The sequence below is a fragment of the Sorghum bicolor genome, chromosome 6 (genome assembly GCF_000003195.3).
Source record: "Sorghum bicolor cultivar BTx623 chromosome 6, Sorghum_bicolor_NCBIv3, whole genome shotgun sequence".
NCBI lineage: Eukaryota > Viridiplantae > Streptophyta > Magnoliopsida > Poales > Poaceae > Sorghum > Sorghum bicolor.
This window is the reverse complement of record NC_012875.2, coordinates 61,017,932-61,042,371: the sequence shown is the minus strand read 5'-3', so window position 1 is coordinate 61,042,371 and position 24,440 is coordinate 61,017,932. Positions and strand designations below refer to the sequence as shown.

Here is a 24,440-nt window from a genome sequence, read left to right as displayed (position 1 = left end):
GTTGTTGTCTTGTGCTTCTGTCACTGTTAGCTGGGCACCACACCATCACCACTGCAGCTGCTCCGTCGGCGCCGCCTCCATGTCTTTATGTTTTGTGTTGATTGACCTCGCCTCAAGGATATTAGTATATGAATAGTAACACGCTACCTAACTATTTTTTATAAGAAGAAAAAGAAGAAACAGACTAGTCTGTTCGCTGTCTTTTTTTTTTCAATTACGTAAAAGGTTTATGCATCATTTGTATTAAGAAAGAGAATAAGTTGAATATAAAACATGCCTAGAGGATGTCCTAGAGGGTCAAATTAAAACATGTAGTCTGATTAATTATTCCATTCTCTTCGAATCCATGCGGAAGGTGAAGTATTATATAGAGTGATTCATGCAGCATGCGTTCTTAGGGCACTCACGATGCAGACTCTATCATGGAGTCTAAAGTTATTTATTATCTCAAACAATGTGGACTTGGAGTCTAAATAAGACTTGGAGTCTTATTTTTTCTACCTCTTTCTTCAATAAATATGGTGCCACATCAGCAAAATATCATAAATAATATGTAATTAATTGTATTGGACTCTATGATAGAGTCTTGCATTGGGAGTGCCCTTAGGGCACTCACAATGCAGACTCTATCATGGAGTCTAAAGCTATTTATTACCTCGAACAATGTGGACTTGGAGTCTAAATAAGACTTGGAGTCTTATTTTTTCTACCTCTTTCTTCAATAAATATGGTGCCACATCAGCAAAATACTATAAATAATATGTAATTAATTGCCTTGGACTCTGTGATAGAGTCTTGCATTGGGAGTGCCCTTAGTCGGCCGGATTCAAATAGTTGTATAGCTACTAGCCTACTACATGGACTCTACCTACCAATTAATACCACCAGCACAACAGCACAGTCATGTTTCATGAAAGAGATCACCAATGCAGCACGTCCAGTCAGTGACGGATTCACAAACATATCAAAGGGAGGGCTAAAAATAATGTAAGGTATTTTTAGACCACATTGGTAGGGCTAAATCTAAATTTTTATGGGTTTTCTTGGTCTGGACAAAGGAATTGTTAAAGTGATTTCTGGACTACACCTCGGGCTGTAGCCCGGGGCCTAGAGCTGCCCCTGCGTCTACTAATTATATACTCCCTCCATCCTAAATTATAAGTCATTGTAAGAATCTTAGAGCATCGAAGCATCTCAACTTTGACGAAAATTATAGAAAGATTTATGACATAAAATAAGTTACTATAAAACTATAAATAAAGGACAAAACCTTTATAGCAAAAACTTTGTATACCATATTATATGTTCATTGTGTAGATCTACTTATGTGGAATCCAACAAAATTATATTTTCTATTTTATAATTTTTCTGTAATTTACTATGGTTTTTCAAATATTCAGCCAAAATAATTTTTTTAAAAAAAGATAAGACCACCGTCACGGTAGCAAAATCACTATTCACTGTAGCAAAACCGTCTTCAAAACTGATCCAAGGAAGTAAAATACATGGTTTAAAAAGTTAAGAAAGGTGGTTTATCTGGTTTTAAAGTTGAGGGAGGAAAATCGGATTTTTATGAAAGTCGAGGGATAAAAAATAGACTTTTTGCTTTAGTATTCGGCTTTGGTATGGATGGGCCAACAGTGGGCCTGCCCATGCTGTTGGACCGGACCCATTACTTTACTTTGGAGTGTGGACCGCAGTATATACTTGCGGTGCACTTGTGCTTTGGTCTGGTTCTCTCTGGGTGGTAGTATGGTCCTGGTCCAATCCATCCATACTCCTACTAGATATCTCAAGCAAGCAATAGAGCAATGATTCGGAAGCTTCCATTCCATACCATCCTAGGGCTGGCTGGGTAGGAGTTCATTTTGATTCCCAATCATGCAAGGCAGAATTGTTTCGCATGCGCAGTGCACCTGTATCACAGAATGCTGCGAGTCTTGTGGGTAGCAGGTGCACATGGCGGTGGGACTAAAGGGACCCCCACAGAGACAGGGACTGCTGACCCTCCTAATCTATCAGTTTTGCAACCAACTTGCAAGCAGTGAGGCCCTGTTTAATTCTCATCTAAATTTTTTTCGTCTTATCACATCAAATATTTGGACACATGTATAAAATGTTAAATATAAAATTTTAAAAAATAACTAATTACATAATTTACATGTATTTTACGAGATGAATCTTTTAAACCTAATCAGCTCATAATTAGACATTAATTGCTATAGTTACAAATGTGCTAAGTACCTGGAAATTTTTCTTTTCGCGAAATACGGAATGGAATGGTACTGTACCTACTTCCTGATGGATGTGTTCACCTGTAGCAAAGCAATTTTATTCAGGTAGTAGGGTAGGGCCTTGTCTAGATGTGATTTTTTTTAGATTTCACTATTGTAGCATTTTCGTTTGTTTGTGGCAAATATTATCTAATCGTAGACTAACTAGGGTTAATAGATTCATTTCACGATTTTACAGGCAAACTGTGTAATTAGTTTTTGTTTTCGTCTATATTTAATGCTTCATGCATGTGCCGCAAGATTCGATGTGATGGGAAATCTTGAAAACTTTTTGGATTTTGGTGTGAACTAAACAAGGCCTAGGGCTACCTGCCCCTCAGGACTCATGAGAGCAGGTACAATAATAAGCTTATAACAAAGCTAATGCTGATGTGGAGGAGAGAAGAGATGAGAGAGATGATAGCTTGGCTCTTATGTAAGCACCAAGCTGCACGTCCGGAACGGGTCAAAGAAATCATTGGCTGACGTGGCGCTGAGAAAGGGTAAAAAAATCAAAAAGCTTGTAGCACTTTGTGGGTTTTAGCATGTTTGGAAGAGCTGGGACCTTAAGCATTTTGGAAAGCGACTGAGTCTAGCGATTTCTCGATCGCTAGCGAGTCGATTTTTGGTAGCATCTTCATCTAAGACGCATCACGCATGGACGGCATGTTGACGTTAGCCGGTGACATTGTCAGCTCGTTAGGGACGGCCTCAGTAATCAGCAAGTAGATAGAATAAAAATAATAAATAGAAAAGGTCCACTTTACATTCCCCAACTATCACAAAAAGTCACATTTATCTCCCATAACACTACACTACAACACTAGTGTAGCGTCACATGTGTGTCGTTATAGATATACTAATACCATTGAACTATTGGTCGGTATAGCTGACTGACGGTGCAAGTGTCGTTAAATATAACGTCATATGTGTATCGTTATAGATATACTAATATAACAACAATTTGTGAATCGGTCGGTATAACGACAATTGTCATTATCTATATAATTTACACAAAATTAGATTTTATATACTAATATATACTAATATACCATATTATATATTTACTATGTACATATGCTCATGTGGAGTCTAACAAAATTAGATTTTATATTTTATGATTTTTCTGTAATTTACTATAATTTTTCAATATTTAGCCGAAATAAATAAAAAAGGAAAATACAAAACCTTTATAGCAAAAATTTTGTAATAAAGCATATCATATTATATATTCATTGTGTAGATATACTTATGTAGAGTTCAACAAAATTAGATTTTCTATTTTATGTTTTTTTATTTACTATGATTTTTCAAAGATCCAACCGAAATAATTAAAAAAATAAAAAGATAAAACCATTATTCACTGTAGCAACTGCCTTCGAAACCGTTTCAGGGAGGTAAAATGCATGATTTGAAAAGTCAAGGGAGGTAGTTTGTCTGGTTTTAAAATAGAGAGAGAAAAAACGGACTTTCGTTAAAGTTGGGAGAGAAAAAGTAGATTTTTTTTTTTTTTTGGCTAGACTCGCTCCCTCGCTGCCTGTGAAAAATTCCCAAAGCAAAGCCCCACCCACGGCCTGCCTAAATCCAAAATCCGGCCCACTGTGATAACGCTGGGCCCAATCTAGCAGGCCTTTCTCTCGCGCTTCGCGAGCAAATTTTCTAATTCCGCTGGGCTGCACCATCCATACACCCATTGGGCTTCCCATGCGTTAATTCCTTTTTTTTAACTTGCGTTAATTCCTTTTTCTAGGACTAGGAGTTTGTTTATTATTAGGCCCGGACAAGTATCAAACCGTAAGAACCCTAGAAAGCATCAAACTGTAGATTCATACTCGTTAATGAATAATAAATAACGGCATTTGAAGGCCAATTTTTTCTTTTAACAAGCATTACCGTGACACTAGTACCTGTTCTTGTGTAGTATTTTCTTCCCCATTTGGATGGGGTGTCTTAGTAATAGTTGACAACGCGTATATTGACGCCGTCTAGGCTTAGGTTATATACTAGCAAAATATGCCCGTGCGTTGCTACGGGAGCAAATTGATAATTGTAGAAAATGAGCACTTTGTTATATTTATTTATGTTTTATCCTTTGTATTAAATTTGATAATTTTTAAGCTTTTAAAACTGACTTTGAAGGAGACTGTCCATATATATAGTTTATATACATGCTCTTAGACTTTTTAGGATTTTTATTTCACGCGCAATGGCACCTTATACTCTCTGGTTGAAAGGATCCTAATAAACTTTTGAATTATAATTTGTAGATTTGATTTTGATTTTATATAGATTGTATAAGTTTCTGTCAATTTGTGCATTGTTCGTGAAAAGACAAGAAGCTAACAATATACCTTTTATTAGTAAGCTGAAGTCTATGTAAATTTTGAGATTGATTTTTATTGTGCGTTGCAACCGGAGAAAAGCATCAAATGACCATAGAAAGTTATGACATAATATTACATTCTATTTATAGTTATGTTTTTATGAAATTTAAAGTCCATAATTTATTTTATTGATAACCATGACATCTATAATATTAGATAGTTAATATTTAAAATAATATGTAGCTTGGAGACATATTTATTTAATAATAAAAAATAGAAATTAGTCAAACCTTCTCTTACTTTAATATTACCTCTTAATATATCTTAATATTATATTAAAACATGAGAAGTTTGTTGGTAGCTTTATTTTTTTATTTAGATTAGGATTTCTATAAAATATGATATATCAGTTAAATGTATGTAGATTATAAACACATGGGTTAAATGTATGTAGATTATAAAAACATGGACTTATAAAGTGTTCATATGACATAACAGCACACCATGCAAAGGTAGTGGAAGCATCCTCAAGCATTAATTTAGTTAAATTAGTAAATCAGTGAGATATAAAGGAATTGTGTTAAAACTTTTACCACAAATCAAGTATCACATTAAATAGACTATTATAAAATTTTCATAATAATTAGAGCAAGATAACTACAATTTTAGTTTTATATACTAAAAAACATAGGCAAGCATCTACCAGCAAAAAAAAGTATACTAAAATTTGTGATATTTTTGTTTACTATATGGATCTAAATATGTGGAGCTGAAAAAAATTTGTTTTGTAATTTTTAGATTTTTCTATGAATTACTATATATTTATTAATTTTTATAGGAGATTTTGCATTAGGAACCCTAGAAAAATTTCTATTCTTTTTTCTTCCTCTTCTAGAAGTCTATGTACGGGCTGATGCGGCTGGTTAGATTGGCTGATAAATTTGCACTTAGACCCCCTGTACTTTCTTTATTTTTAATATACTCTAGTGTGTAGGAGATTTTGTATTGGGAACCTAGAAAAGTTTCTATTCTTTTTTTTTTCTCCTCTACAAGTACCGGAAGCGGACATCGGATAGGGAGGCAGAAAAAGAATTGGCAAACTGAAATTTTCTCCTTTTATAAATAGGTAATAGATATATGTACCGACTAAAATAAGTTTTTTTCATAAATTGCTAACGGCTAAAAAGGCTCTAGCTAATTCCAACATCTTACCTTATATTTCAGCCTATAACCTATTCCCTCCATTCTAAACCTGTTCGCTGGTCTAAAAAGTCATGACTAAAAACATTATTTGCTGATTTATCGTAAGAGAAAAACACTGTTGGCTGGCAGAAAAAGTATGGCTGATAAGATAAGCGAACGGTGGTATGACAAAACCTATGTAACAAGAGAAGTTAAAACATCTTGCAATTTAAAATAGATTGAGTATTTTAAACTATTATTATATAAACCACCAAACTTATACTACTTCAGCCATTGTTCTAGTTTATAAAAAATAGCTGATCAAATCAAATGGAGCCTTAATTAGTATTGACATTCGCTTGGATGCTTCGTTGAAAAGTTATGGCTGAAAGTACTATTTGTTGATCTATTGTGAAAAAACAATGCTGAATAACTAACATATTCGATAAGTAAACTCAAGCGAACAGATAAAAGAAAAATTGAAGCCATATAGTCTTCTCCTGGATTGATGATAAAAGAAAAGGACAAATCGAGTATGCATGCATGCATAAACTCGTCTTGCTCTGGCCTATGGCAGCGGCAGCGTTGTATTTGGGTGTTTGGTTTTGGAGGCAAAATGATTCAAACGAGCAGGAGGGCCAGATGCCGCGCCCCCCTTTGGCGTTTTTTTTTAATTAAAAAAATGTCATGTGTGTCCTGCCGCTGCCTGTCAACGCATCGCATCATCGGCTTCACTCATCACGGAACAAACGCAACTTGCAGCCTTGCCTAGGGAAGGGAAGGGAAGGGAAGGGAAGGCAAGCGAAGGCGAGCTCTCTCTCGAGTCTTGACCTCCCGAGCTTCACTTCACTGCGGGCCGCCGTTGCTTCTGCTTCACTTCCACCCACACGCCCGCCCCGCGCCGGCGCCAAGCCAAGCCGCCGTCCCCGGCCCTCTCTTCTCCTCGGTCTCGCCGGGGCGGGGCGCCCAAACCTTGACAGGAAGGCAGAGGGCAGCAGGCCGCTTCCCCTCTTCGCCTCGGATCTCGCCCCCGATTTGCTCCGCCCCGCTCCTCCTCCCCACCACGATTCTCTCCATCCAGCACAGGCCACTCGAGACTCAGCTGCTGCCCATCTGGATCCGACCGCCCCATTCCGCTCCTGCTCCCGCTGCCTCCCCGACCCGACCGTCGACCGCCCATTTCGTTCAGGCTCAGGTACTGGAATGGCTGGATCTCACACTCTTCTTCTTCTTCCCCCGCGGGGGGATCACCGACCAAGCTTTAGCTGCTCACTCCGCTCTCCAATTCAACTCTGCAGGCTCACAGCTGCTGCTAGCCACTAGCATGGCCGCCGGGGGAGGCCACGCCGACGACATGCTGGGCTTCAAGGAGGACGACGCCATGCGCTTCATCTTCGGCGAGGACATCATGGGAATGGAGGACCACGGCGCCTTCGACAGATCGCTCTTGGAGCTTCAGGTTTTCAAGGAGGTCTTCTGCGGTGCCGCCGCCACCACCCATCTGCCCGCCGAGATGGACCTTGGATTCGTCCACACCGCCGCCGCCCACCTCAAGCCCACGGAGACCTCGACCTTTCCCTTTCCCTTTCCCTCCCATGCGCAGCACCAGCCTGCCGCTGCCACTGCTGATCCACACCATACAATGGATCATAGTCGTCAGCCAAACAATGGGCCTCACCACGACCTTCATCTCCAGGTTCAGGAGCACGCGCACCCTCGTGCGCAGCAAAACGGGACCGACCTGGACGCTGCTGCCTTTCTGCAGGGATTCATGGGTTCCTGGCAGCCTGGGGATAAGTGTGCCACTCATCCGCTCGGCCTCTCCGATGACCAACACCAATTCGGCCTCTCAGATGACCAAAACCAATTCATCGGCTCAGATGCTGCTCACAGCATTTTGGATGTGCACACGCAAGATGTTGGGGCTGGGATGTGCAACACACTCGGGCTGGGTTGCAGCAGCAGCACTAGCGCGGTCGATGACCCCATGCCTTCCTACATAGAAGCGCTAGCGGAGATTTCTGAATTCCAGAGTTCCACTCTCCTTTCAGATCCCTTTTTGCATCAGTGGCTCCAGGATCAGCAGCAATTCCCTAGCAATGCGTGCTTCGCTTATGATCAAGGCCAGATGGATGACACCACTTATCCCCTATGTGCAAGTACAAAGGATTTCTCTGACAGAGGGGGAGTAGAGCAGCATCTGTTTTATAGTGAAGAAGCTCATAGTACTCCGACAATACCTCAGCAGTCCCAGTTTTGGTTCAGCCCTGGTCAGTTCACCCAGCTCGATGGCACCATTTGCCAGAATGGCACCCCTGATGCGAATATTAGTTGCCTGGATGAAATTGATGTTCATGGAAGCGGCAGCGCAGTACACTCTGGCTCGGCAGCTGCTGTTTCCAAGAAGGCACTGGGCAGGGATATTCCTGACCAGCTGGAAGCACATGCACATCGTCTTTTTAAGGATTCTGGATGGACTATTAAGCCACGTAAAAGGAATGACAGGGCTAAGATGGCATCCTATTTCACAGCTCCAAACAGGGAAGCGGTTCATACCTCACTAACCCAGGCTTGGAAGTTTTGTGGCAACAAATTATATGAAGCTTCCCCAGATTCAGAAAGGGGAAAGTATCCAAAGGAGTGGTCAGATGTTGATGCGTTTTGGAAGGATCTCACAGATACAATGGCCTATGTTGATAGGATGCTTGCGAACCAGCAAAATGCACTCACGCTTCTGCAGCGCTGGCAGATTTTGGATCCTTTTGTAGCTGTTGTGTTCATCAGTAGGAAAATCACTGCTCTGCAGCAACATAAAACTCTGAGAGCTGTCGACAGTTCAACCTTTGTTCTTGATGGCAGCTCAGATATGTCATTGGAAAGTAAGACCATGCACAAAGCCAGTGAGCTTTTGGCAAGCCGAATGATTCAGCTGACTCCACTGATCACAGACTCTGATTGCAGCACACTTGCAACTGAGAGCTACAATGGGCATCAGTCTTTACAAAGCTGTCATGATGTGGAAGACAGCAACGATAGGGATACGAACCCAAAGCTTTCCTGCAACGAGAGTCTGAATTACAATGCAACTGACCAGACAAAACATCACATTGATGCAAGTGACCAGACGAAACATCACATTGATGCAAGTGATGATGGACGGCAAACTTGTGCTCAACCAAATGCTCTTAATAGCTCTGTAAAAAAGTCAAGGAAGAAATCGAAAAAAACATTTGATATTAGCTCAGCTGGACTGGATGGGACCAATGTAGCAACCATGGACATGGCTGACCCAGGAAACACCAATGCCTTTGAGGAACACGGTATGTGTTCAGGTTTTGGAACACTAAAAGACGATATGAAAGCTGAAACAAAATCAGAAAAGCTAGATAAAGATGACCAAGGCAGGAAGTGTGACATGCTCCTCTCTTCAGTGAGCAAGCAACTTAAGGATTACAATACATTCCCAGAAACTCACTGTACTACAAGGGAGTCACAGTCAGATGCCACAGCGTTCTGCCATGATGACAAGGTCTGGAAAAAGATACTCCCATCCCATGGAGAATTTTATGAGGATTCACAAAGTGATCCAACAGGAAATACTGTACCCGTTGAGTTATCCCATGAATCTAGTGCTGATGTTCTGGGAACTTATCTAGCATGTGACTCACAAATCTGCAAGAGAGGCACTGCCAAAATGAAACCAAAGGGTTGGTTGAAGTACATGAAGAAAAGACCTCGTGAGTTGCGGATCAATGATGAGGACCTTTTGATCACAGCTATAGTGAAAAACAAGGATCTTGGCACCTGCCATAAATTTGCTTCAGGCTTTTCAGCTGCAAAGAAGTTCAAGAAGCTGAAGAGCCACAAAAAAGGCAACAAGCTAATTTCCAAAATCGGGAAAGCTGGCACAAACCTATTGGGTGGAAAGAGAGTAAGTTTGGCCCGCAAAACTGTAATCTGCTGGTTGCTTGCGACTGGCTTTCTGACCGTAAAAGATGTGATACAGTACCGGGATCCAAAAAGTAATGAAGTTATAAAGGATGGGCTGGTTACCTGGGAAGGTGTTGTTTGCAATTGCTGCAAAAAAACCTTATCTGTGTCTGGTTTTATGGCTCATGCTGGTTTTAGTCACCCACAGTCCTCATTGGGCCTCTTTCTAGAGTCTGGCAAGTCATACACCTTGTGCCAGGTTGAGGCTTGGTCTGCTGAATTTATGAGCAGGAGAAGCAATGCATGGGGTAGAAAAGTTGAGGCAATAGATGAAAGTGATGACACCTGTGGTTTCTGTGGAGATGGTGGTGAATTACTTTGCTGTGACAATTGCCCATCAACATATCATCCAGCTTGCTTGTCTGCTAAGGTATCTATTATCCAGTTTTTCATGGTGCCGTTATGTGTACATTGCTTAAAGATACATTTCATTCTGAGGTTGCTGTCCTTAACGTTGCAATGCTTTGTTCCAGAATGTGTGTCAATAGCTTGATAGTTGATATGATATTAAATGAATCAATACTTATTCTATATGTGAAATTGTTTCCTACTTAATTAATTTTGCTTATTCCTTTACATATGCAGGAGCTTCCAGAAGGTAGTTGGTACTGTCATAATTGCACTTGTCAGATATGTGGAGGACCAGTTAGTGAAAAGGAGGTTTCGACATTCTCGGCTATTTTCAAATGTTTCCAATGCGGAGATGCATGTAAAACCTTATCTTCCCTCCACTTTTTCTTGAAATTTTCACCATTTCCCCTACTGTGCTATTGCCTTATGATGCTTAGCAGTGCCATAGCAGAAAGTTGGTGGGTTAGTTTATGTTAACTTTGCTGCCTAACTTCAATAGTCATTATTTCATTTATGAAGCAATTTCATTAGCTTGTTTTGATCTAAAAAGCCCCATTTGGTAAAAATGTAGCTCCTTCTAGAATTTGATTTTTCAACTCTCACAGGAACTGCTTCAAGGAGGCTTCAAATTTTCAGTGTAAAAGAGCTTATGCTTCAAATAAGATCCCCTCTAGCTGTGCTCTATTGACTTCCTATCAAGCTTCTAGCAGCTTTGAGCTGAACCATAATTTCTTGCAAGGCCCAGGAATAAAATGATAAAATCCATAGAGTGGTTTAATCATGCCTTATTTAACTTAGCCACTCTTCAGTTCTTGATTATGCATTGCAGAAGATAAATTATTCCAATGTTCTTATCTGTAACTTCAATTTGAATAGTTTTGTTTCCATTGGCAGACCATGACACTTGCATTGAACAAGAGAAGCTACCTCTTGAGGATCAAATATCTCAGACATGGTTTTGTGGGAAATATTGTAAAGAGGTAACACTTATTTAACTTAGTTTGTTGAGATGATGTTGAAAGTTGCAAGATGCTTTAGTGAACATTGTCCATTTGTGTTTTTATCATACCTGCAGAAATTGTAATTTGCGTCACCCTCATTCCTCGTCATAGTCTCATAGATATAATGGATTCATATGTTTGAATGCTTAGGATCTAGCACCAGTGACCACCTGATACTAGTACATCTACACTGCGTGGTTCACAAAATCAAACCTTCCGAGATTAAATTTGGTTAACCTCTTGGATCGCTAGTTTTTTCAATCCTCAAAATTGGATGTCACTATTTATGGCTATTTAGGTTAGAAGCAATCAGCACTCCATGCAGCACTAGACAACATTTATGTTAACTACTGCTTTGTGCACCTAACATACTCTGTGTCCTGGTTCCAAATAATTTTTTTCCTCATTCTTCTCTTTCTTTCCTATTAATGTGTTTTTCTACCCTTGCTGCTAATAGATATTCATAGGGTTGCGTAGTCATGTCGGGACAGAGAATATTCTTGACAGTGAGCTTTCATGGTCCATATTGAGATGCAACAATGACGGGCAGAAGCTACACTCTGTTCAGAAGATTGCCTGTCTGGCAGAATGTAATATGAAATTAGCAGTGGCTCTTACTCTATTAGAGGAATGTTTCATTCGTATGGTGGATCCTAGAACTGGTGTGGACATGATACCCCATGTTTTATACAACAAGGGGTAAGTTTCCTTCATTCCTTATCCTTAGGATTTTAATTTATCCATTATTTCATTACATATTCTTTTTCACTTTATATTTTTCTGGTCTGATTTGTCGAAGCACAAGTCAAAATGATACATGTTTGTGTGTGTGTCTAAGAATGAACAATGGTACTATGGGGATTGATCTCTTTATGTTTTACTGGAAAGTTGAACTGACAAAATTGCTGTTATGCTAAATACAGAAGATACAATCTTTGGGATGTTCTGTTAATCAGCTGGATGCTTAACTAGTTTTATTATACCCTTTCTTTTCAAATCTACTTCAATTCATATAGGGTTCTCTCTTTGATATTATAGAAGAAACTTGAAAATGTATGAATATATATATATAAGTGCTATTCTACACCCTAGGTGTAGAATACTATTCTACACCAAAGTGTTATACTGAACAAAATTCAATATTGTTCAGTACCCGTGTTTCAGTATTATTCAGTATTTCGTGATCCTGGGTGTAAGACTGGATGATACTGAACGTTGTTCAGTATTGCTCAGTATTTTTTCTGCTCAGTTTTGACTTGCGGTGTAGAATAATATTCTACACCTACGGTAGTGCTATTCTACACCCTAGGTGTAGAATATTATTCTACACCGCAAGTCAAAACTGAGCAGAAAAAATACTGAGTACTACTGAACCGCGTTCAGTATCACTTACTACTACACCAAAGACCATAAAATACTGAACAAATACTGAAACATAAGTACTGAACGATACTGAATTTTGTTCAGTATATAATTTGCCAATTTGGTGTAGAATAGTATTCTACACCTAGGGTGTAGAATAGCACTTGTATATATATATATATATTTATATATATATATATATATATATTACTAAGTAATTTCAAGATGTACTTACATGGTTCACTTCTTATCAGATCAAACTTTGCTCGTGTGGATTATCAGGGATTCTATACTGTAATCCTGGAGAAAGGTGATGAAATTTTATGTGTGGCTTCTATCAGGTAAATTGTTTTTAGTCAGGTCTTTGTTAGAAATTGAACCTACTTTTCTGTCTGAAGTTTTCTTTTAATGAATTTATGTGTGCTATATTCTTTTACAACTAAAGCATGCATATTTTCAGCATATGCCATGTTACTTTCAAAAAGAATTCCATATAGTATAGAATAACATAATGAGAGAACCATAAACAATAATAATAAAAAATAATTATCTGTTTCTTCCATTTTCATTGTGTATTCGAGAAAAATTTTGTTTATAACTAAATCTTTATTTTTTTTCTCATGCAGAGTACATGGGACTAAAGCCGCTGAGCTGCCTTTTATTGCTACTTCTGTAGACTATCGACGGCAAGGAATGTGCCGAATTCTAATGAACATCATTGAAAAGGTACACTGAAATAGGAAATCAGACAAAAGTACAAAACTGTACAGCAGTACTGAAACAAGTTATGGTTTCCCATTATCGCGTATTGCATTAACTTGGAATTCAGCTGTGTGTAAATGTTAAGATATGATTTTCCTCCCATCTAGCTATCGGATCCATTCTTTGCTAATGCCTGATTTCTTATTGAACCAATATTATTTTTTATGTTACTGCTAATAACTTTTATCTCCATATCACTATGTGAATTTCCTCATTTCCTGTACTGCAGATGCTCTGTTCATTTAATGTTAAGATGTTGGTCCTTTCTGCCATCCCAGAGTTGGTTAGCACATGGGTGTCAGGATTTGGCTTCAAACCTATCGAAGATGCTGAAAGGAAACAACTTCATAATGTAAACTTGATGTTGTTTCCTGGAACATCGTTACTAACTAAGAGATTGGATGGATTTATTATGGCCACAAAACCAGGTTCACTACCTGCTTGCTTACCACTAGCCACATTTGTGCCTTGTGGTTTATGGTTTTGGGCATACCATGACCTCCTTCCATTTGTTTGTGTGCCCATAATACTCATAATTTTGAAACTATGCAGGTGAGGCAAAGGATATACATGAAGTTTTTGGAGTACCAAATGGTAAGTTTATGCCTAATGGGAAAGCAAGTGAGCACTTCGAACTCCATGACCTTGACTTGTCCGGGACAGAGTTTAAAGCTGAGGTTTCCATGAGTGGTCCATTCAGAACACTGAAACATGAATGTGGTTCAGCAGCATGGTTTCAGTCTACTAAGGTTTGGTACACCAGCTCTTGAGACTTTAAGCTCTTTTTACACATAAAAGAAAAGGATTAATGTTTCCTATATAAAAAAAATATATATTCAGATGGTTGCACATAAATATCCATTTCCATTATACCGGTTTACTTGTATACATTTGTGAGCTTTGCAGTTGCATGTAGTCCACGCAGGTATACAGTCCATTTGCAATTTTAGTGATCTATGAGCTCAAATCTTACTAGTGCTACTTTGTTAGCCAGAAGCATGCTGTTCTTGTATCTCGTCCTCCAAGTTTAGCTAAAGTTCTGTGCATTATAAGGATAACTTATCATGTATTACGTTCTGCAGTTAGCTCTTGGGGAAGTGTGATATTCTTACACACAAAATATCTGGGCTCATGCCCTCCATCAACACTAGCTTGTGTTGGCCAATTTCGTCTTCCCACCTCATGGTTCAACTTGATTTATAGCAGCAAAATCATTCAAACACTTGCTGCTGTATGCATTCATCTTTTTCAAGGTATTTGCAAATCTTTGGCAACATTCTGTTATAAATTAGCTGTCACTTGTGGTACTTGTAGGAGTTTGTCTGTGGTGTTACTATTATCATGCTGTTAATTTTCTCCATAACTTCAAATTTTTGCTTTGGCTTGAACTGCAACACTATTTTAAGGTATTAATGTAAGATAACAAGCTAACTATGGCTCCTTTCTCAGTAAGTTCTCACGAGGCTGCTGGGAAATAGATTGGATGAGGCAGGCATCCAAGAATATGGATTGAGCAAAGTTGAAGAAACCACAGATTGATCTATTCTATTCTGCATGGAGAAAATTTGAAGTTATGGAGGCCATGCTAAAAACTTTCTCTCTCCTGGGTGAAGTGCTCTCTTGAGATAGGGTGATCGAGTGTGACATTTCTTGCACGTTGAACATAGAGGATGTATTTGTATACCATGGAGCTTAATGTACAAAGTGTAACGCATTCGGCCTTTTTCAAAGTAAGTCATGACAGGAAGTAATCTAAGTTGTTTAGTATACATCAAAAGGGTACTGCAGGAACATGGTAGACCTTTTGATCTGAATCTGAGGGATATGGATCCATGTAGCCAGCCATCCAAACGGTTCGGGGGCATGGAAAAGAGGAGAGGGTATATGAGGGCCAAACTTGCAGATTGGACTCTTGTCACAGTATATAGTTAACTAGAGAGAAAGAAAAAGCTGATGCTACTCCTGAATGCAGGCGCTGATGGAATGATATGGTATATTTAAGTAAGTCCTCTGATCACTACATGGTTTGGTACCATTCCTTGCAAGTTTTTGAGGAAATTTATTTGCCACATGTGTTGTTTGATATTTATTAGGTTGAGGCCACAGCAAGTCCAAATGGTATTGCAACTGTAGGCAGGCTGATGGTCATGGGTGCTAAGGTGATAAATTGGTGTTGTAATCCTTGCAGCTACGAAACGATTGTTCAGAATGAAGTTGAAGCTTTTGACGAATCCCCTTCCGTTTGTGTATATATGCATGTAGTCGAATCTTTTACCCAGCGATCGTATGGAGCTGGTGATCACCCGGTTTCTAAAAAAAGAGGAATTCATCTTGCTCGTGTGCATCTACTGCTTCTCAGGAGGGGTAATGCATGCTTCTAGCTTGAGATGGATTGGAGAGTGAGTGAGGCTACAGCGCCACCAAAGCGAACCAGTATACCAGGCGCTCGACGGGCACGAATAGAGACCGGCGACGTGCTATGTTTGTTGTATCTGGTGAGCCAAAATAGGAAGTGATGTATTTCACCATACATCTCGCTAGCGCTAGCTATAGATAGCAGCATGCCGCTCGATCGCTATTCCCATTCCCTATTCCTCCAAATGACGACCCTTCCTTGATGCCGTGACTCCTCTCCTCGGACGGCCCTTGCACGATCTTCAGGATCTCACAGCTAGCAGCATCTTCAGACAGCCATGCATATACAGTACCAGTACCATGGCCATTGGTCAATGGGCAATCGTCGGCCACGCCAACAGGCCCGCCTTGGCTTCTATCAGCTGCCCGGAGATGCCATAGATTAGATTTCTACTATGCCGTACCGCTTTATGGCATGCGTGACGTGTTTACTATAGATGCAAAACAAACACAATCCAAACGTTATCAAATGCTACTGTAATCAAATCAAATCAAATACCGCTACCAACCAAACACCATGTTAGAGTTGGTTGCTCTTACATAGAAAAGTAAAAAAAAAAAACTCACAATACTATCTATGTGTCACAAAAATAGGAAAAAACTGAAAAATAGAAGTTGTTCTGTGAATATATATACTTAGAAGGCTGCTACCAAAATAAAAAACCATAAACTCAGAAGACTGTTACAAAAAAATAGAAAAAAAAAAGAAGAACGGAAGTTGTTCTGTGTAAAAAAAATATAAACGCAGAAGACTCTGGTGTTACCAAAATAGGAAAAAAAAACCCTAAAAATTCAGAAGACACTGTGTAGCAATATAAACTTTAAAATTCAGAACGCACTGTGTGTGTATATAGCAAATAAAATAAATATGTTGAGAGTGGAATTTGAACCCACGCCCTTTTGGTGAAGAACACCGAACTAGCCTATTTGAGTTGGAGATTTCATCATTCCCTTCCTGATTCGAGTGACACTCTTCTGTTTCCGCGGCGCCGGCACCCGCCCCCGCCCCCGGCGGCACCGGCAGGCTGCTGCAGGACTGAGCACCTCAAACCCTACCCCACCAGAGTAGGGTTTCTCGGTAGGGCTCGGATGGATTCCCAGAGTCGGAGGGAGCGGGCACGCCGCGCCTTCGACGCCATGAAGCCTCTGGGCTGCTCCAAGAAGGAGGTCATCCCCGTCCTCAAGAACCTCCTCCACCTCTTCGACAACTCCTGGGAGCTCATCGAGGACGATGGCTACCGCGCCCTCGCCAACGCCATCCTCGAAGCCCGCGACCGCCCCCAGGTATTCCTCCTTCGTCCACTCTTCATTCCCAAATCCAAATGGAATGGAGAAGACTTTTTTTTTTGGGGTTTAATTTCTTACTAATTATTATGGCGATTCCATCGCGTCACTTGCGGCTGGGGTTCAGGATGATGGGGACCAGGAGCATTACAGCAACACTACAAGAGGGGTTCGGCTTCCTCCGGAGGGGGAGGACTGCCGGCCCCGGCCTTCTACTTCCCGTGCCATCCACGGCGGTCCTTGCGACTTGGATAGTGGGACCGAGGCCCTTCGCATCAAGAGGCCCAGGATCAGCGCTACTAGTGTCACAGCAGGTCGCTCTATTGATCCCAGGTCTCACGCCTCCGCGGCGCAAGCGCTAGATGGACCTATAGGTGTTTCGTCTGAGCTGAACCATCCACAGATCGGGGCCTCAACCCGATATCATCGGCCCACCGCAGATGGCGTGCCTTCACTGGGGAATGCTGCACAAAAGAGGGCAATACAGATGATGGATGAAGATTTCCAACATGCCGTCTTCTTGAGGGAGCCTAAACCTGAACCTGATACTGATGATCTACAATGCACTGCCCCTGCATCCAGCTGTCAGAATGCCCAACCTGGCTGCATTACTTCCCATCTGCTCAATGCCAGCACCTCAGATACTCCACCTGTTCATGCTCCATTACAGATTTCAGGTTGGTTCCGTACATCATCCTAATCTGTTATTGCTCAAGTTTTTGTGCTGTGGAGGTTTTTCACATTTCTTATATTGTAGGCCATAAAACTCCAGTGTTTGTTATACTGTCTTATTGTGTTGCAAGATCACTTCTTCTTCTTCTTCTTTTTCTTTTTTTTTGTCAATCAGTCTGATTGTGGAATTAGTGTTTTCTTGCTGTTTGGTTTCTGCGCCCAACGCCTTTGTTCTGATTGGACTCTGCTGAACCTTGTGTAGGTGCTAATGGCAGGACAGCCCAGCATTATAGAAGAAGTGCGGCGTCTACTTCCTTTGTTGAACCTATAAATAGCATGATGAAGCAACCTCAAAGTCTGGGAAATGGGTTGGACTATGCAACTGTGATGCACAATTCTGGGACAGGATCTGCAGCTGGAAAAACTCAGGAAGCACCTTGTTTACACACTATTGTAGCTTCATCCGCTATGGGTGAGGTTGAGATGTCAATCAAATGCAGCATAGACCCATCAAAATTCCACATGCCTGATTTAGCAGCAGTTTTCAAGATGGTTGAGGAAAAATGTCTTCGCTCACACAAGAGTCTCCCACCTGATTTTTCCATAGCTGGCCTCATCAAGCAGATATGCCAGTGTGTCGCACAACTAGGCAGTGATCATACTGCAGAACATAATAAACAATCAGATGCTTCTGGCAATGTTGGAAGCTCACAGAATAAGCCAACAACGAGTACTGCCCCATCCTTGAAACCAATTGATTGCATGAACAGCAGAAGCGGGAAATGCAAAGCTGTAGAAGAATCATTGATTATGGAAGCTTCAGAGAATGGCCCACCAAATTCAACTACTGATCAGCAGGCCCATTTGGCACTATCTCCCAATGGGTCTACCCATGATTTATCTGACATATCAAAGGGACAAGAAAGATCAAGTATATCAGCGGTAAACGAATTTGGTAGTGAGAATTGTTTACCTTCCTTTTATTATATACCAAGAAATCTTGTTTCCCAAGAGTCCTATGTTAACTCTGTTGAAACAATTGGTGACAAGGATTGTTGTTCTGATTGCTTTGGCAACTGCTTGTATGCCCCTGAACCATGTGCCTGTGCAAGAAAAACTGGTGGTGAATTTGCATATACACCAGATGGATTGGTTAGGACAGAGTTTCTTGATAAGTGTGTCTCTATGAACCGATTTCCAGAAAAACATAATATGTTCTTCTGTAAATCTTGCCCACTTGAGAGGATCAGGAACGAGCCTTCACCAGAGCTTTGCAGGGGCCATATTGTTAGGAAATTTATCAAGGAATGCTGGAGTAAATGTGGTTGTAACATGGAATGTGGTAACCGTGTAGTTCAACGTGGTATAACATGCAATCTGCAGGTAATATCTGATGCTGTCTTTTATTTTTTGTTTTCCCCCTTTTTTTGGAATGGGGTGGCATGTGCGCTTTATTGTCTTGTGCAGTGCAGCCCCATGTTATACTTGTGCTGGTTAGTTGAATTGCCATAACTTTCTTGTTCTTTTTACCAAGGTGTTTTCAACACGGGAAGGGAAGGGGTGGGGGCTACGCACACTTGATGAACTTCCAAAAGGAGCTTTTGTCTGTGAATATGTTGGGGAGTTGCTAACAAATACGAAGCTACATGAAATGACTACTCAAAACATGCACAGTGCTAGGTACTCAGTGCTCTTAGATGCTGGTTGGGGTCCTGATGGGGTGCTGAAGGATGAAGAAGCTTTATGCCTGGATGCGACATTTTGTGGGAATGTTGGGAGGTTCATCAACCACAGGTGTTGTCTGATTATTCTCAACCTGTTCATTGTGATGTTACTTTAAATGTGATAAATGATAGCAAATATGAGCCATTGACCCCCCCTCATTTTTCTTTCTGGTTCTAACAATACGTTACCTAGATGCTACGATGCAAATTTAGTTGAGATCCCTGTTGAAGTGGAGACGCCAGATCATCACTATTATCATGTAAGTTATTCTTAGCTTCCGAATTTGATGAGTCTGTGTCAGCTATGAAAGAATGCCATGTTGATAATTTTTCTTTATTTATTTTTGTAAGTACAGTTTGCATTTTTCACAACCAAGAAGGTGGAGGCATTTGAGGAGCTCACGTGGGTAAGCCTTGTGGTTTTGTAATAACCAAATACGACGATCAAAATCAATTACTGCAGCCACTTCAAGGATATTTTTAGTGCTTGCTGTTTTTTTATTCAGGGCTTCTTTAATTAATGTTTATCCTGTGGGCAATGGTTTTGTAGCCTGTAGGGTTGCTTCATGTGGTTGCAATGCTAAACCCCTAACCCTCAAAAGTGAAATATATAATCCTTATTGCAGACCATTGCCAAATTTCTTCTAGTTGGTCATATTTTCTGTGTCATTGCTGAATTTTGTTTTTACGAATGGTAACTCTACTAAAATTTTCATGCATCATGTCCATTCTTCAATTACTTAGGGTTCTTGTGCTGTGAAGTTTAGTTTTTTTGGGCTGATCTGTTAGTTTGTAATATACCACCTGGATGCATCAAAACAGATTGGCAACGATTTTGGCTCAATGTTGTAGTACATAATTAGTACCTTTTTTTGGGTAACTACTAAATAGGCTAGTCTCTCTCGCTCTTTTCATGCAATACTACATAATTGCTACTGTTCCTTCTTCGCATATTTCATGCAATGCTCTTTAGTTGATTGGATCAGCCTAGGATGTTATACTTGGGGCTGGGGCTTCAGCAGGACAACACTTAGTACTGAACATTCTTGGTTTCAGGATTATGGTATTGATTTTGATGGTGATAAGCATCCTGTCAAATCATTTGAATGCTTGTGTGGAAGCAGATACTGCCGCGGTAGAAAGCATTCGAGTATGTTCTCCCTCTCCAAACCTTGCTTTTTGAGAGATGATGATGATCGTAGGCTCATTCCGTGCTGCATTCTGCGAGCTTTCTTCTCAAGTTTCCTTTGAATGCGTTTTGCAGGGAGGCTAGGCAAAGCTGCTTCGAAATGAAGCGTTGGCTGAAAGCGGCAGTGCATGTTCTGGGAAAGCGAACGGACTAATCAGTTTTAGAGTTTGTTACTGTTAGGGTGGTGGCTAAGATGTCTTGTTAACCTATGCTATGCAGCTATCAGGAGGAGACCTGAGCTTATGCATTGATGAAGTGGCAGTCTGGTGTTGAAGGGGCCGGCTTGCATTATGGAATGCATACCATGCCCGCTGTGCTTGACTGCGGAACGTGAAATTCAATGAGACTGATGCATACCATGCTCGCTGTGCTTGACTGCGGAACGTGAAATTCAATGAGACTGACTGTAGTAGGCTCCCAGATAATAGCGGCATCTTTGCTTGTATCTATGAAAGATTTGTCATGTTACTTGATTGTTTCGTTATGTTTCTGGGCAGCTCGCCAACTCATCCATGAATGAGTACTGTCCCCATGCAGTTCGCATATGCTACATGGGGCAGGTTCCTTTTTTTAAAAAGAAAGATCAAGCATATCCAAAATAACATTTTGGAGTATTTTTTAATTTTTATAGTGACTAATGTAGGTAATTCAAATTTATTGTATTGGCGGTTTTGATGCAATTTAAGTGGTTATTTTGTATCTTTTTCATAATAGCATATGTGCGTAATTTTAGATAAATATTAGAGGCTACTTTTTATGTTACTTCAATTAATGATAGAGGGGTGTAAGTTAGATATTTTGGGTTACTTTTCAGACTATTGTTAATGAGGAAGGTAGCTATTGTTAGGGGATCACACTAGGTATATAGGTCAAATCTTTTAGGCTTAACTAGTAGTTAGGGTAGTGTTATGTAAAAATTCAACGCCACCAAAAGATCTCATGCACATAATCATTGCCTATATAAGTGTCCAAGAGCATGAAGGCAATGGGAGACCCACTTGAACATTCATTCTTTGCTCTAAATAACTCCCCCCCAACCCCCCCCCCCCCCCCACACACACACACACAGAGAGATGGCAACGGGTACCCGAGTATCCGACGGCTTTTACCCGGTAAGGACGTGGGTATGGAATGGATTTTGTACCCGCGGGTACGTTATTGGATGAAATCCTTTACCCATCAGGTATGGCGGGTACGGGTGTGGAATAGTAGTACCCATACCCGCGTACCCGTGGGTAAGAAATATCTGCAAAATGGGTAAGAAGCCTAAGTAATTTAGCCCATATAACCCATGAAATTTCCACCAGGCACCGCTAAACGTGGGAAGTATTGAGCGGCTGGTGTGCTACTAGTGCTGCTATTAATTTGCTGGAAGTTGTTATGTTTAATTTCCTGAAAGTTGTGATATTTAACTTGCTGAAAGTTGTTATATTTCTGTTGAACTCGGGTATATTTTTTAGTGTGGAATACCCGTCGGGTGCGGGTATAGAATGAATTCCTTACCCGTCTGCTTTCGCGGGTTACCCGATGGAATAGGTTTTGACTTGGTGGGTGCGGATATGGGTGGCTAGTACCATTGGGTACGTACCCGTTGCCATTTTGACACACACACTCATTGGCGCTTGCGACCAAATTCTAGTTTGAATCTCTCTCCACCGTCTGACCTTCTCCACTTGCTCCCAAACGCTAGTTTGGATCTCTCAACACGGTTTAACCTTCTCTACTCAACCTTTTCCTCTCTAACATGCTCAGAACCTCTGTTGCAACAGCTATTTTTTTAGAAAATAGAAATACCACCATATTTTTTGTTGATTAGAGTCTTCCAAATAGGTTGTTAGATATTTTGATTGCTGCAACAATTTCTAGAATTACTTAGGACCACTAGCTGCTAAACACATGTTTTGTATGTTTGCCACTTTCAAAGACACCGTGGCCCCTCTACCAAACCCTTCTACAGGTGCCAGTCAGCAAGCCCAATTTATGAGCAGGAGCCGTAAAACAGACCACTCATGTAGCTTCGAGGCAAAAAAAACTAAGTGACATAATTGGCCGTCACGAACAACTTAAATCCGCCACGCTTAGTGAAGGATGTCATCATCCAAAGCAATATACATAAAATGGGACCATGTTGTTGTCTACTTAGTTGATCCATCGTTTCAACCAAGAGTGGGAGGGTGAGGAGGAGAGGGGAGAGGAAGAGGCGAATTAGAAGAATTGGTAAAGGGGAGGCGAGAAGGGAGGTGTATGGAGAGAGGGGAGAGGAAGCGTGGATAGAGGAGAAGAGACATAGGAGAAAGTTGAGCATCAAAGAAAGAGGGGGAAAGAGTCATTGGAGCCCAATGGTTTTGTGCTGAAACGATTGAAAGATCTTTTGACATGTTGTTTATAAGCGATATTAAGTAGTAATCCTTTTGTAGAAGAGCGCTCTTCTTGGATAGCGGAGGAGTGTCGTGCAGCCAACGGCAGAGACGCCTAGCTCTCTAGGTTGTTACGGTACTATTAGTTCAGTTATTTACTATCTATATAATATCAAAGATCCAGTCATATTTGTAACATCACCTAGCACGATCATTCGAAGAGTATCGTTCATACGGTTAAACTATTTTTCTTAATCATTATGATACACAATTTTTTTAGGAAAAAAATGTTTTACTGTTTGATAAAAAAAACAATTCCAAGAGTGATGGTTGCATTAGGTTTCATAACTTTTGACACAATCGACTCATTGTTCGTCGAGCATCAAAGCGCCAGACGACTGATAAAGCGGAACGGAACATATCCATCTTGGCATTGCAAAGAAATGAAAATGAAAGGAAATCCTTTGTATTACAGAAAATTTGCAGACAAACTAAGTTGACATCTCTGGGCATGGATCATATAATAGGAGGAGCACTGGAATTGGGAAGCAGCAAATAAACAAAGCATTGGACGTTTGATTGAGAGGAGAGGAGCTGATACGATACGACGGCATTACAATAAGCTAGCTAGCCAATCCAATCCAATGCATAGGCGGGCGGCAGTAATCAATCACTCGGAGGAGGGCGAGGGCGGCGGCGCCTGGTCGTCGTCGTCGCCGGCCTGGGACTGGGACTGGAGCGGCGGGAGGAGCTGGGACTTGCGGCGGGTGTCGCGGGGTGGGAGCGGGATGGCGAGGAAGTGCTTGGTCTTGGAGATGGGACGGGAGGGGCGGAGCTCGACGACGTCGCCGACCTTGAACTGGTTATCGGGGTCGTGCGCCTGGTACTTCTTCTTGATGCGCTCCCGGCGCTTGTACTTGGGGTGCGGCGCCAGGCGCACCACCTCCACCCCCACCGTCTTGTCCGCCTTGGTCGTCACCACCCGCCCCGTCAGCTGCCTGGCCGCCTCGATCCGCAGAGCCGCGGGGCGAGCGCCATAGCAAGGCTGGGAGAAGGAGAACTGCGGCGGCGACGGCGACACGGACACGGACACGAAGGGGGAGCTCGGCAGCAGCATCCTGTCTTTCTTCTCTGTTTCTCTCTCTCTCTCTCTGCTCGGAGTCGAGTCGACGGGGGTGATAAGCCGATAAGGTTCTGCGGGGGGGGGGGGGGAGGGGGATTTCATTTCCATTCGGCCCAGTGAGTCCAGGCCCTCCATTCCGTTTTCGTGCCGTCGTGTGGCAGTGCCACCAGGGCATCTGCTCTCACTGCCATTGTTTTTGTGTCTGTGCATCTTTGTAACAAAACTCAAGCGCATTTCCGATACATACGTTCATGCCAACTGAGAAACAAGCAAACCTCATACTCAAGCTGTTGCCAATTAAACAGCAACATTGATCGATTTATAATGTATTCCCTCCTTCCCAAAATAAGCAATCGCTTTTAAGTTTAACCAAATATATACAATAAAATATTAGTATTTTATGATATATAATTAGTATTATCAGATATATT

At 41.1% G+C, this 24,440-nt stretch overlaps 3 protein-coding genes across 5 annotated transcripts; 2 read left to right on the top strand and 1 right to left on the bottom strand.

Annotated features, from left to right (window-relative positions):
- LOC8064298 (increased DNA methylation 1) lies at positions 6,499 to 15,481 on the top strand. Of its 3 annotated transcripts, none has more exons than XM_021463026.1 (12): positions 6,499 to 6,968; positions 7,078 to 10,139; positions 10,355 to 10,478; positions 11,015 to 11,100; positions 11,579 to 11,820; positions 12,738 to 12,824; positions 13,110 to 13,209; positions 13,475 to 13,673; positions 13,798 to 13,994; positions 14,328 to 14,498; positions 14,695 to 15,246; positions 15,339 to 15,481. In XM_021463026.1, exons 2-10 carry the CDS (start codon positions 7,104 to 7,106, stop codon positions 14,346 to 14,348), a joined length of 4,092 nt encoding a protein of 1,363 aa, XP_021318701.1. In that variant the 5' UTR covers positions 6,499 to 6,968; positions 7,078 to 7,103; the 3' UTR covers positions 14,349 to 14,498; positions 14,695 to 15,246; positions 15,339 to 15,481. The 3 variants fall into 3 exon arrangements, with proteins under 3 accessions (XP_021318701.1, XP_021318700.1, XP_002448834.1); XM_021463025.1 differs by having other exon boundaries at positions 6,499 to 6,974; XM_002448789.2 differs by lacking the exon at positions 14,328 to 14,498 and having other exon boundaries at positions 6,499 to 6,974.
- On the top strand, positions 16,590 to 21,209 carry LOC8076522 (probable inactive histone-lysine N-methyltransferase SUVR2). Its single transcript, XM_002448788.2, has 8 exons — positions 16,590 to 16,944; positions 17,072 to 17,621; positions 17,879 to 18,999; positions 19,151 to 19,410; positions 19,534 to 19,600; positions 19,697 to 19,747; positions 20,397 to 20,490; positions 20,605 to 21,209. Exons 1-8 carry the CDS (start codon positions 16,750 to 16,752, stop codon positions 20,631 to 20,633), a joined length of 2,367 nt encoding a protein of 788 aa, XP_002448833.1. The 5' UTR covers positions 16,590 to 16,749; the 3' UTR covers positions 20,634 to 21,209.
- On the bottom strand, positions 23,289 to 24,076 carry LOC110436277 (30S ribosomal protein S17, chloroplastic). Its single transcript, XM_021462891.1, has one exon. The coding sequence runs from the start codon at positions 24,001 to 24,003 to the stop codon at positions 23,557 to 23,559; it is 447 nt and encodes a 148-aa protein (XP_021318566.1). The 5' UTR covers positions 24,004 to 24,076; the 3' UTR covers positions 23,289 to 23,556.